The sequence below is a fragment of the Suncus etruscus genome, chromosome 1, assembly GCF_024139225.1.
Source record: "Suncus etruscus isolate mSunEtr1 chromosome 1, mSunEtr1.pri.cur, whole genome shotgun sequence".
Taxonomy (NCBI): Eukaryota; Metazoa; Chordata; class Mammalia; order Eulipotyphla; family Soricidae; genus Suncus; species Suncus etruscus.
In genome coordinates this window covers 13,434,631-13,448,306 of record NC_064848.1, presented here as the reverse complement: position 1 = coordinate 13,448,306, position 13,676 = coordinate 13,434,631, and the positions used below count along the sequence as shown (strand labels likewise).

Below are 13,676 nucleotides of genomic sequence, written 5' to 3'. Positions count from 1 at the left end.
CAGCATCCATAAAATTCCAGTTTATTTGTTTACAAAATTTTTGTTTTGAGGTCATACCCAGAAGAGCTTAGAAGATTACTCCTGGCTCTGTGCTCAGAGATCATTCCTGATGGAGTGTTGAGAAGTGAACTGGGGTCAGCCCAACGTGCTTCATTATTTTTCTGGCCTCCATAAACTTCCAGTTTATTAATAAATACTTTTTGGGGGGAGCTACACATGTCAATGCTCAGCCTTACTCCTGGCCTTGTGCTCAGTATTCACTCCTGGCAGGTCTTGGGGGGACCTGGGGATCATGCTTGACTGCATGTAAAACAAATGCCTGAGGCCTTGGACTGTTTTTTTTGGCTTCTAGAGTATATTATTTACATTAAGGTTCATTTTGTATACTTTCAGTGGTTTTCATGTATAATGTATATATAAATTATAATGACCATGTGTCTCCATATAATCACATTGTCATTCTAACCAATTTTAGTGCCCCAAAACTCTGCTGTGCTCATCTGTTCCCCCATCTCACCTCCCCACACCCCACTTGCTGAACTCCTGGCAACCACTGATCTTTTTGCTGTTTCCAGGTGCTGCCTTTTCCAGGATGTCATATATTTGGATCAAAAAGTATGCATACGCCTTTGCAAATTGGCTTCTTTGCTTTAGAATAAGGATGATAAAGTTCTGCCCCCCATGTCCTTTTGTGGCTTTCCTAGCTAGTTGCTTTGTTTTTTTTTTGAAGGGGGGGTATTTATTTTGTGTTTGGGATGTCACACCTGCAGATGCTTAGGATGTCTGCATTTAGGAAATCATTTCTGGGCGGTGCTTGAGGGACCATATGGGGTTTAGGGAATCAAACCTAGGCAGGTGCTTTACCCTCTTACGCTCTCTCTAGCCTCCAGATTATAACTGCATTTAATAGTTTATTGAGTTACTTGTCATTTTTTACTTTGTGGTAAAATAAACATAACGATTGCCATTATAAATCCATAAGGGTATAATTAAGTGCTTATGTACATTCACAATGTTGAGCAACACTCACCACCTTCATTGCTAGAACTTTTTAACCATCTCAAGCAGAAACTCTGTGCATTTGTCCTAGGTTCAACCCCTGGCCCTTTAGATGTGGCCCTGAACACTATCAGGAGTGATCCTTGAACACTGCCTTATGTGGTACAAAATGAGCTCAGTGCATGCTAATCCACATCACCTTGCCAGCCCCAGAATCTATTTTTTTACTTTTTTTTCTACCTCTATTTTCAACTTTGGGGTCACAATGGTGGTGCTCAAGGCTTAGTCCTGGCTTTGACTCTGGGTCGACTATGTGCAAGGCAAGCACCCTACCTGCAGTACTATGACTCCAGCCCTATTACACTATTTTTTGGGGGAGGTTTTGTGCCACACCCATGGTGCTCAGGATTTGGTTACTCCTGGCTCTGTCTTCAGAAATCACTCTTGGCAGGCTTGGGAGATCATAGAGATACCGGGAATCAAACCTGGATTGGACGTGTGCAAGGCAAATGCCCTACCTGCTGTGCTATTGCTACAGCCTATTACACTTTTTTGAGGGCTTTTTTTTTTTTTTTTGGTTTTTGGTTTTTGGGCCACATTTGATGGTGCTCAGGGGTTACTCCTGGCTGTGTGCTTAGAAATAGCTCCTGGCAGGCACAGGGGGCCATATGGGACACCGGGACTCGAACCAACCACCTTTGGTCCTGGATCAGCTGCTTGCAAGGCAAACACCGCTGTGCTATCTCTCCGGGCCCGGGGTTTGTTTTTTTGGGGTCATACCCGGCAGCACTCAGGGGCTACTCCTGGCTCTATGCTCAGAAATCGTTCCTGGCAGGCTCAGGGGAGCACATGGGATGCCGGGATTCGAATTGCTGTCCTTCTGCATGCAAGACAAACACCCAGCCTTTATGCTATCTCTCCGGCCCCCCTATTACACTTTTTTTTGGGGGGGTCACACCCAGCAGTGCTCAGGGGTCTCTCCTGGCTCTACACTCAGAAATCACTCCTGGCAGGCTTGGGGGACCACATGGGATGCCAGGACTTGATCCACCATCCCTCTGCATGCAAGGCAAATGCCCCACCTCCATGCCATCTCCCCGGCCCCCTATTACACTTTTTTTGTGTGTATGTGATTTTTTTTTGTTTTTTTGGTTTTTGGTTTTTCGGGCCACACCCGTTTGATGCTCAGGGGTTACTCCTGGCTAAGCGCTCAGAAATTGCTCCTGGCTTGGGGGGACTATATGGGATGCCGGGGGATCGAACCGTGGTCCTTCCTTGGCTAGTGCTTGCAAGGCAGACACCTTACCTCTAGTGCCACCTCGCTGGCCCCGTGTGTGTGGTTTTTGGGTCACACCCGGCAATGCTCAGGGGTTATTCCTGGCTCCGTGCTCAGAAATTGCTCCTGGCAGGCACGGGGGACCATATGGGACGCCGGGATTCGAACCGATGACCTCCTGCATGAAAGACAAACGCCTTACCTCCATGCTATCTCTCCGGGCCCCCCCCCCCATTACACATTTTTTTTTTTGGGTCACACCCGGCGGTGCTCAGGGGTTACTCCTGGCTGTCTGCTCAGAAATAGCTCCTGGCAGGCACGGGGGACCATATGGGACACCGGGATTTGAACCAACCACCTTTGGTCCTGGATTGGCTGCTTGCAAGGCAAACGCCGCTGTGCTATCTCTCCGGGCCCCCCATTACACATTTTATCTTTACTGTGTATTTGCCCATTTCATCCATGCTAGGTGCATTTCTATGGAAATAATGCACTATAGTTTCCATTTCTCTACACCTTCACTCATTTATTATTTTCCCTTTTGTTTTTTATTTGTTTTTGCTTTTTGTTTTCAGGTTCATACCCAGTAGTACTCAGGCATTACTTCTGACTCTGTACTCAGGAATAATTTCTGACAGTGTTCTGGGGTTCATGTAGGATGTTGGGAATAGAGTCTGGGGTCAGTTGGCTAGTAACAAGGCAAGTGCTTTTATCTGCTGGGACCCTAAGAAAAGCTCAACCTTCATAGTGGGGGTTTTGAAGGATTACCAGCAAGATTCTGAGCAAAGCATTATGCTAAACAAAGAAGCCAGAAGTCAGCCACTAAAATTTATTTATTTTTTTACTTAATCACATTTCTGTGATAAGTCCAAAGCAGACAAATCTATAGAAAGAGAGTTCAGGGGCCAGAGGAAGCACTTAGAGAGGACTGTTAGCAGATGTAAACTTTCTCCTTCCTTCCTTCCTTCCTTCCTTCCTTCCTTCCTTCCTTCCTTCCTTCCTTCCTTCTCTTCCTTCCTTCCTTCCTTCCTTCCTTCCTTCCTTCCTTCCTTCCTTCCTTCCTTCCTTCCTTCCTTCCTCCTTCCTTCTTCCTTCCTTCCTTCCTTTCCTTCCTTCCTTCCTTCCTTCCTTCCTTCCTTCCTTCCTTCTTCCTTCCTTCCTTCCTCCCTCCCTCCTTCTCTCCTTCCCTCCCTTCCTCCCTTCCTCCCTCCCTCCCTTCCTCCCTTCCTTCTTTCCTTCATTCTCCTCCTCTTCTTCCTTTCTTCTCCTCTTTATCCTCCTCCTCCTTCCCTTCTCCACTTCCTCATTCTTTATTCACTTCTTCTTTTTTCTCTTCTTCTTCTTCTTCTTCTCTTCTTCTTCTTCTTCTTCTTCTTCCTTCTTCTTCTTCTTCTTTCTTCTTCTTCTTCTTCTTCTTCTTCTTTTTGGTTTATGGCCACACCCGGCAGTGCTCAGGGGTTACTCCTGGCTATCTGCTCAGAAATAGCTCCTGGCAGGCATGGGGGACCATAATGGGACGCTGGATTTGAACCTACCACCTTAGATCCTGGATTGGCTGCTTGCAAGGCAAACACCACTGTGCTATCTCTCCAGCCCTTTATTCACTTTCTTATTGTCCCTACAGTTTGATTATGAGGTGCAGCAGAACTCTTATAATAAGCAAACTGTTGAATGGTGTACTCTAAGGAGTGCATGGTATGGTATAGGAATGACATATTTTTTGTTTGTTTTTGCTTTTGGGCTACATCCAACAGTGCTCAGGTTACTCCTGGCAGGCTCAGGACCATATGGATGCCGGGGATCAGATCCGGGTCTGTTGGTGTCGGCTGCATCAAGGCAAATGCCCTACCCACCTGTGCTATTGCTCTGGCCCCATAAAACACATCTTAGTAAAGTGGCTCTTAAAGAAAAGAGCAGAAACAAAGGCCCATAATAAGAGACCCCACTACTCCTGCCTGGCCTGTGGGGTGATATTACTTGACTGAGAAGCGGAGCTTGGCCTGGACATGTTTCGCAGCGTGGGAGCTTCATCGTGAGCCCATAGATGGGGTCCATGTCCACCTTTATGCCCGGGGTACGCTGAACTCCAGCCGCTGCAGCAAGATGCCCAGAAGAGGAAGATCTCCCACTTGGCCAGGACCTCCCCTATGCACCGACGTTTGCCCATGCCGAAGAGCATCACCTTCTCACTGGTGTTCTTGTTGATGGCGCTGCCATCTTCAGTGATGAATCGCTCTGGCAAGAACTCAAAAGGGTCCTTCCACAGCTCCCTGCAAAGGGAGACAGAACATGGATTTCCGGTCCCAGAGATCTTGGGGAAAAAGGCCTTGGGGACTTCTGTATGGACTTTGGTTGCTAGCACAAGTTTAAATTGGACAGGGAATGTAGAAGGGATCTGCTGACTTTAGTGGTTTTTTTTTTTTTTTTATCCAAACTTCTCTAAACTGAACAGTCTAGAAATGAGCATTTTGCGGGGAGTGTCACACCTAGCAGTATTCAGGGTTATTTCTGGCTTAACACTCAGAAATTATTCCTAGCAGGGGCTGGAGTGACAGTACCGTAAAATACACCATATTTTCCGGCGTATAAGATGACCCTTCAATCCATGAAAAACTTCCTAAAAGTCTTAAAAGTAAGTTACTTCTTAAAGGAAGAGGGGCAGATCACTCGCCCCTGAAGCTGGAGTAAGTTTCAGCATGACGTATACTGGCATATAAAATGCTGCCGACTTTTAGGAAGTTTTTTATGGGTTTGAAGGGTCATCTTATATGCTAGAAAATATGGTAGGTAGGGCGTTTGCCTTGCATGTGGCCTACCCAGGTTCAATCCCTGGCATCCCAGTCCTTTGAGCCTACCAGGAATAGGCTCCTGAGCACAGAGCCAGGAATAACCCTGAATGCCCCTGGGTGTGGTTAGAAAGCAAGCAAGCAATCAAGAAAGCAAGCAAAAAAGAAGGAAGGAAGGAAGGAAGGAAGGAAGGAAGGAAGGAAGGAAGGAAGGAAGGAAGGAAGGAAGGAAAGGAAAAAGGAAGAAAGGAGCTGGAGCGCTAGTGCATTGGTACCATGCTTGCCTGCATGTGGCTGACCCAGGGTGGACCTTGGTTCGATTCCCAAAGTCCCATAGGTCCCCCCAAGCCAGAAGCAATTTCTGAGCACTTAGTCAGGAGTAACCCCTGAGCATCATCGGGTTGGCCAAAAAAAAAAAAGGGGCCAGGCGGTGGTGCTGGAGGTAAAGGTGTCTGCCTTGCCTGCGCTAGCCTAGGACGGACCGCGGTTCGATCCCCCGGCATCCCATATGTCCCCCAAGAAGCCAGGAGCAACTTCTGAGTGCATAGCCAGGATAACCCCTGACGTCACAGGGTGTGGCCCAAAAAAACCAAAAAAAAAAAAAAACAAAAAAAAAAAAAAAAAAAAAAAAATGAAAGAAAGAAAGAAAAATGAAGACAGAGAGAAAAAAAGAAAGAAGAAAGAAGAAGAAAGAATGGGATACCCCAAAACAAAAAAGAATGGGATACCTGGGATCAAACCTATGTGTTATTTACAGGCTCAGAGGTTACTCGCTCAGAAATCACTCCTGGCAAGTTTGGGGAATCATATGAGATGCCAGGGATCAAACCTAGGTCTGTATGTGTTGATAGTATGCATGCAAGGCAAATGCCCTGCCGCTGTGCTATCACTCCAGCCCCTGATTCTTTATTTTTTGTTTGTTTTTGGGCTATTCCCAGCAGTGCTCAGGGCTTACTCCTGAGACTGTGCTCAGAGGTAATTTCCTGCAGTGCTCAAGGGACTATATTGAAACAGGATTGAAATAATGTAGCCCAGGGCCCGGAGAGATAGCACAGCGGTGTTTGCCTTGCAAGCAGCCAATCCAGGACCAAAGGTGGTTGGTTCAAATCCCAGTGTCCCATATGGTCCCCCGTGCCTGCCAGGAGCTATTTCTGAGCAGACAGCCAGGAGTAACCCCTGAGCACCGCCGGGTGTGGCCCCCCCCCCCAAAAAAAAAAAGAAATAATGTATGGCCCAATGCAAGTCAAGTGCCTTAATCATAGTACTATCTATCTAGCTGATGAATACATGCTATATTAATTACATTACATTATATTATATATGCTGGTTTAGGGCCACACCTGGTAATGCACAGGGCCAAAGTCCTTGCTTTTGTGCTCAGGGAACAAGTCCCTTGCTTTGTAATAGGAGGGACCATATAAGGTGTTGGGAAACCAAACTGGTTCCCAGTTTGTGGTTGTGCAAGGCAAGCACCTTACTGGTTGTGCTATCTGGTCTATGATAATATATTTTGTATATTACAAACACACACACACATGTGGTTTGGGATGACACTCATGATGCTCAGAGAGTTTATCCTGCCTCTACATTCAGGAATTACTTCTGGCAGTGCTTAAGGGATTATGGGATGGCAGGGATTAAACCCAGATAGGCTGTATGCAAGGCAAACTCCCTACTCACTGTATTATCCCTTCAGTCCTGATACTATATTTTAAATATATTTTATGAGTTTGGACTACTCCAACCTCTGCTCTTTGAGAGCATGTGGTACAGGAATGGAACCAGGATTAGCTGTAGCAAGAAAATGCCTTAACTCTTTTTTTTTTTTTTTGGTTTTTTGGGCCACACCCGGCGGTGCTCAGGGGTTACTCCTGGCTGTCTGCTCAGAAATAGCTCCTGGCAGGCAGGGGGGACCATATGGGACACCGGGATTCGAACCAACCACCTTTGGTCCTGGATGGAAAACGCCGCTGTGCTATCTCTCCGGGCCCAACTCTTATAATGTCTCTTTACTAGTATGCTTTCTATTTTTCTTTCTTCTTTTCTTCTTTCTTTCTTTCTTATTCTTTTTCTTTCTTATTTTTCTTTTTCTTTCTTCTTTATCTTTCTTTCTTTCTTTCTTTCTTTCTTTCTCTATTCTTTCTTTCTTTCTTTCTTTCTTTCTTATCTCTTTCTTTTCTATTTTCTTTTTTCTTTCTTTCTTTTCTTTCTTTCTTTCTTTCTTTCTTTCTTTCTTTTTTCTTCTTTCTTTCTTCTTCTTTCTTTCTTTCTTCTTTTCTTTCTTTTCTTTCTTCTTTTTTCTTTCTCTTTCTTTCTTTCTTCTTTCTTTCTTTCTTTCTTTCTTTCTTTCTTTCTCTTCTTTTCTTTCTTCTTTCTTTCTTTCTTTCTTTTCTTTCTTTCTTTCTTCTTTCTTTCTTTCTTTCTTTCTTTTCTCTTTCTTTCTTTCTTCTCTTTCTTTCTTTCTTTCTTTCTTCCTTCCTTCCTTCCTTCCTTCCTTCCTTCCTTCCTTCCTTCCTTCCTTCCTTCCTTCCTTCCATCCTTCCTTCCTTCCTTCCTTTCTTTCTTCCTTCCTTCCTTCCTTCCTTCCTTTCTTTCATTCTTTCTTTCTTTTTTTCTTTCTCTTTCTCTCTCTCTCTTTCTTTCTTTCTTTCTTCTTATTTCCTTCCTTCCTTCCTTCCTTTCTTGCTTTCTTCTTCCTTCCTTCCTTCCTTCCTTCCCTCCTTCCCTCCTTCCTCCCTCCTTCCCTCCCTCCCTCCCTCCTCCTTCCTTCCTTTCTTCCTTCCTTGGAAAGTGCTTTATCTTCTGTGCTATCTCACTGGCCCCGGTACACTAATTCTTTTCTGTTTGTTTGTTTGTTTTGTTTTGTTTTTAGGTTTTTGGGTCACACCCCGCAGTGCTCAGGGGTTACTCCTAGCTCCAGGCTCAGAACTAGCTCCTGGCAGGCTTGGGAGACCACATGGGATGCCAGGATTCAAACCACCATCCTTCTGCATGCAAGGCAAACGCCTTACTTCCATGCTATCTCTCCAGTCCCTTTTTTTTTTTTTTTTTTTTGGTATTTGGGTCACACCCGGGGGCACTCAGGGGTTACTCCTGGCTCTGCACTTAGGAATCGCTCCTGCAGGCATGGGAGACCATATGGGATGCCGGAATTTGAACTATATTTCGTCCTGGATCGGCTGCGTGCAAGGCAAACGCCCTTCCGCTGTACTATCTCTCCAGCCCCACTAATTCTTAAGATTGAGAAACACTGACCTAAATTTTGTCATTTGGAGCAAGCTATGGAGCAACTGAGACACATTTCTTTGTTGAAACTAGTTTCGAGGGTACAGGCAACCTTTCTGACTGCTGAACTTCACATTTTCTTTTTGGGTCACACCCTGCAGTGTGGGATCACTTTTGGTGGTGCTCAGAGAACCATATGGGATGCCAGAGGTAGAACCTGGGTGGGCTACATACATGGGCTACATGTGTTTACCCTCTCTACTGTACTATTGCTCCACCCCTGAACTTCATACATTGTCAACATATGTATACTCACTGGTCATGGTTGACCTGCCACTGGTTTACAAAGACACAGCGTTCTTTGGGGATGTAGAAGCCATTCAATGTTGTGTGCTTTGTTGTACTGTGGAAAGAAGAGATCTCTGTCAGTAGGGCTGGAAAATTGGGAACGTCTCTGAGAGATTCTTGCTTTCACCTCTATCTCCCTCCAGGGACTTATTAACTACCATCTGCAGATTTCACCCTGGGGTGTTAGGAGCTGAGAAGGAGTGAAATAAATGATTTTCTCCTTTCCACAGTTCTTATTCTCTAAATGCTTTTCTTTCTTTTTTTGGTTTCTGGGACACCCCTGGCAGTGCTCAGGGGATACTCCTGGTTCTTCTTCACTCGAAATCGTTCCTGGCAGGCTCGGGGGACCATATGGGATGCTGGGATTCGAACCATCACCCCATCCTGAATCTGCTGCATGCAAGGCAAACGTTCTACCACTGTGCTATCTCTCCAGCCTTTAATTCTCCAATTTCTAATTACTGATTTTGGTCTGTGGTCAGCTGTGTACTTGGCCATTTTCTGGTACCACAGCGTGTCATGGGCAATCCCAACTTAACTGAGGAGACAGGCCTTTTACTCTGGGAATAACTGGGCTTACATGTAGGCAGAAGCCCATGCTCACAATTGACATTGTTAAAATTCTGGGATATAACTAATGACAAACAACTCTAAGCTCTGTTGAAATCTCTTATCAGGAAATTCTATCATCTGGATGATTCCAGGAAGGCTTTTCAGGGAAGGAAGTGGTGTCAGTGATGCCTTTAGGTGAGGATAGGGTCTCTGGAGTCAGAGGAGAGTTTTTAGGAACAAGGTCTAACATGAGAAGAATTAAGGTTTTTTTGTGTGGGATCTGACTTGGATAGGCTGAGGGTGCTGGCAAAGAAGGAATGTGAGTGAAAGTGATAATGAGTCAGGAGGGTTAATTTCTCTTGAGAGTTGGGGAGTTCGATGGTGTTTGCACTTGACAGAAGTTGACTGGAGGCCAAAGGAGTGTGAGTCATCCTGGGGAATGGTCAGGAAGAGGGTCTGATAGACTGAGGAGAGAGAAGGAGGAAGCCTGGGGCACACAACATCCATGGGAGGACAGAGAGGCCTCACCTGTGGGGAATGGTGAAGGGCACAAAGGAGGAATGGCGGAATGTCTCCAGGATGAAGGCCTCCAAATAGGGCAGCTGGAGTCTGTCTGAGAGCCTGGGCTGTCGTGCTTTGCCAATCACTGTGTCTACAGGCCAGAAAAAACAGGCAGGGTTTCGGGGCTGCCCTGACTGCTTCATGTCTTCTGTGTCTCCCAGTATACTAGATCTCATTCTTTGTGGTATCATTCCTGATCATTCCTGAGGGATCATTCCTGGGGGCGGGGCAGGGCTCAGGGGACCATATGGGGTCCTGCCCACTGTATTACACTCCAGGCCATTATATCTGTTGATAATCTTTGTGTGTGTGTGTGTGTGTGTGTGTGTGTGTGTGTGGTTTTTGGGTCACACCCGGCAGTGCTCAGGGGAAACTCCTGGCTCTACACTCAGAAATCACTCCTGGCAGGCTCGGGGGACCATATGGGAAGCCGGATTCGAACTGATGATGGTCTGTACGAAAGGCAAACGCCTTACCTCCATGCTATCTCTCCGACCCCATCTATTGATAATCTGAGGTCCATTTATTATCCTTTCAACACCCAGCAGCTTAAAGGCCAATGTAGGCACTGTTAGATGCTCTGGGCTTGCATGTAACAGAACATATCACAGATTAGCCTTGTGAAGCTTGAACAAATGTGTTATTTCCAGGTTTCTCTCTACCAGAGCACTGAGGAATAGCACATACCCAACTCTTCATGGATCTTCCTCTGTATCCTAGGATTTGTCACAAGGTACATAAGGCTCCAGGTGATAGCTGTTGTGACTGTGTCAAACCCTAGACAAAGAATGAGGTGAGGAAGCAAGGGAGACAGGGTCAGAAGTCAGCATTTTCTTGAGGGAAGGGCTCACTGTCTCAGTCTTTCTTTATTTTATTCATTTATTTATTTTTTGGTTTTTGGGCCACACCCAGTGACACTCAGTGACTCTTAGGGGTTATTCCTGGCTATGTGCTCAGAAATCGCTTCTGGTTCAGGAGACCATATGGGACATTGAGGATCGAATCCAGGTTCATCCTGGGTCAGCCACATGCAAGGCAAACACCCTACCACTGTGCTATCGCTCCAAACCCTGTCTTTTTTGATTCCTCTTTCTTCCTGCTTTACCCACACCCCCTAGAGATTGCTGAGGCAGAGGCTTCTCTTCAATTCAAGCTGGAGTCACTGTTTTCACAATGAGCTGTTGGATTTACAATGGCCTGGAGAGAAACATTGCTGCTTAGACAAGGCAACTTGAGCACCAGCTGAGGAAAGGGTCTTGGTGGAGTTTCTTTCTTTCTTTTTTTTTTTTTCTTTTTCTTTTTTTGATTTTTGGGTCACACCCCGCAGTTCTCAGGGGTTAGTCCTGGCTCTTCACTCAGAAACCGTTCCTGGCAGGCTCGGGGGACCATATGAGATGCTGAGATTCAAACCACTGTCCATCCTGGGTAGGCTGTGTGCAAGGCAAAACCCTACCACTGTTCTATTATGCCGGCCCTATGGTGGTTTCTTTTTTTTTTTTTTTTTTCTTTTTTTTGGTTTTTGGGCCACACCCGGCGGTGCTCAGGGATTACTCCTGGCTGTCTGCTCAGAAATAGCTCCTGGCAGGCACGGGGGACCATATGGGACACCGGGATTCGAACCAACCATCTTAGGTCCTGGATCGGCTGCTTGCAAGGCAAACGCCGGTGTGCTATCTCTCCGGGCCCATGGTGGAGTTTCTTATGGGAAATTTAAACCGATCTGGGCCCCATCCCTGTGCCTATGCACACTCTAAAGACCAGTGGTGGATTATCTGGGCAGAGAGGGAGCACCTGGGCTGTGGAGAGAGGAACGGGGGTATGGCTCCTACCGGCCCCGAAGATGTCATTGACAAGGTTAACGATCTTCTCATGTGGGACGAGGCTGCCATCCACTTTGGGACCTTTCTCGCTGTGCTTGAATAGGGCTCCTGTGATGTCCTGCACACTGTCCTGTGAGGGCAGAAGTTTAGGGACCTCCCAACACTTCCAGAGTCAAAGACTATACTTTGCCTTATCTCTTCTGGTCTCCAGGAAGTGAGTTGAGATTCTGGGGAGGCTTGTAGCAACAGGGGTTAAAGCTTTATCTCCCGCCCCTTTCCTAAACCTTCTTCCCAATATCCCCAGGGCTCCGATTTCTAAGGAGGAAGTTGGTGTAAGGACAGGGAAGCAAAGCGACACCTGAGCTACACCTGAGCTAGGGATTAGTTTCTACTGGGGCTCAGGTTCCAGCAGTATCCAAAGCCTTCTCACCCTTAATAACAGTACCCCCTTTCTTCAGAAGTTTCTACTGAGACCTAGTGCTAGCCTAATCTTTCAGGGGTTCTGAGAGAGAAAGCATAGAAGGGGAAAGTGAGGCCCCAAAAGGCAAGAGATGGACTCCCGATGACCTGAGGAGTCCCAGAGCCTTTCTAGGCTGTTCAACCATGCAGTGCACCTTGAAGAGGGATGGGGAGGGTCATGGCTAAGCTCAAGGTTGGGAGATCCTGGGGAACCTGTTCCCATCTGCTGCCCCTGAGTTTTACCCTGTCAAAATCACGGTAGTGCTCCTGGACTGTCCTCTGCAAGAACCGTAGGAATCTCTGGTTGAAGTCCTTGAACCTCTGCAGCGGTGGGTTGGGAAGATACTGGAGGATGGGAAAGAAGTCCACAGGGTTCCCTGAAGTGGCAGACTCCACGAATTCATGGCTGTTCATCACGATGCTGAGTAGCTCCTCACTGCTGTGGGGGAAGTGTTGGCCGAAGCACATGGCACCAATAACACTGGCCACTGACTTCACCACCTGGGTATAGGGGTCAAAGCTCCCTGCCTTGGCCATCAGCTGCTGCAACCTGCCCACAAGCACCTCGGCCTCCTTGCTCACATGCTCCTCCAGGTAGCAGGAGGATGAGGATGTCGGGTCTGAGGCGATAGAGAAGGTGTTGAGGGCATTCTGGGCTAGGCGCCGGCGGGCAGCCCACACAGGCCCTGAGTCTGGGTTGAAGGTCATGCTCTGGCCATCAGTGACCAGGGTGAAGGTGTAGAGGTCGGGGCGTCCTTTGAAGATATCTCCCTGCCGCACCAGGGCCTGCTTGATAGTGTCCAGGCCACTGAGCACCACCACGGGGGTGCTGCCAATGCGAATCTCCAATACATCCCCATAAAGCTGGCTCATCTGTGACAACACCAGGTGTGGGTTCTTCCCCAACGTTAGTATGTGGCCCAGCAGGGGCCATCCCCAGGGCCCTGGGGGGTTCTTCTGGCCTTTGGGGGCTCGATGCTGCCAGGTCCTAATAGCCCAGAACACCAGGCAGAAGATGATAGATACCAGGAGCAGCTCCGGGGCCGAGAAGGGGATGGACTGAAACAACGCCATGGGATCCCTACAGAGGAAGTAAGAAGAGGAGTCAGGCTGGAGCCATTCATTTATGCATGCATTTATTTACTTACCCTACAGTCAATAACTCCCAGCACATTTTCTGTGCTTGGCTCTGAGGTAGGCACCAGAAGGATTAGGACCATCTTGTCCTATGGGTCCCAGAGACCCTCCCTTTATTTAACTTATCAGAGACATTGAGGGCTACAAAGCAATCTCCCTATCATCTCTTTCCAGTCTTGAGGCTGGAGTGGAGGCAAGTAGCAACCTCTTAACAGAGAAGCATGATGGCTTCCTGTTAGTACAGTAGTATACCCCTATTGCACTAAAGGGTCCTTGCCACTAGAAATTGCTTCCCTTGGCTCTACCAGAGTCAAGAACCAGGGCTGATGCAAACGGCTCCCAATGCCTGCACCCTGGGTCATCTGTTTTGCTTGTTTTGTCCTGGGATCACACTCAGAACTGCTCAGGAGTTAGTCCTAGCTCTGTTTAAGGGTCATTCCTCGTGCTGCTTAGGGGATTGTATGATGTTGGGCATTGTACCTAGGACTCCTCCAAGCAAAACATGACCTTCAT

At 47.1% G+C, this 13,676-nt stretch overlaps 1 protein-coding gene across 1 annotated transcript; it reads right to left on the bottom strand.

The window, feature by feature from the left end:
- Nucleotides 1–4,202: 4,202 nt before the first annotated feature.
- Nucleotides 4,203–13,100, bottom strand: LOC126015076 (cytochrome P450 1A2-like). Its single transcript, XM_049777888.1, is given in 9 exon segments — nucleotides 4,203–4,284; nucleotides 4,286–4,347; nucleotides 4,350–4,385; nucleotides 4,388–4,545; nucleotides 8,603–8,689; nucleotides 9,715–9,838; nucleotides 10,435–10,524; nucleotides 11,577–11,697; nucleotides 12,270–13,100. Coding segments are annotated over 9 exon segments (1,545 nt in total). The 3' UTR covers nucleotides 4,203–4,248.
- Between the last annotated feature and the right edge of the window lie 576 nt (nucleotides 13,101–13,676).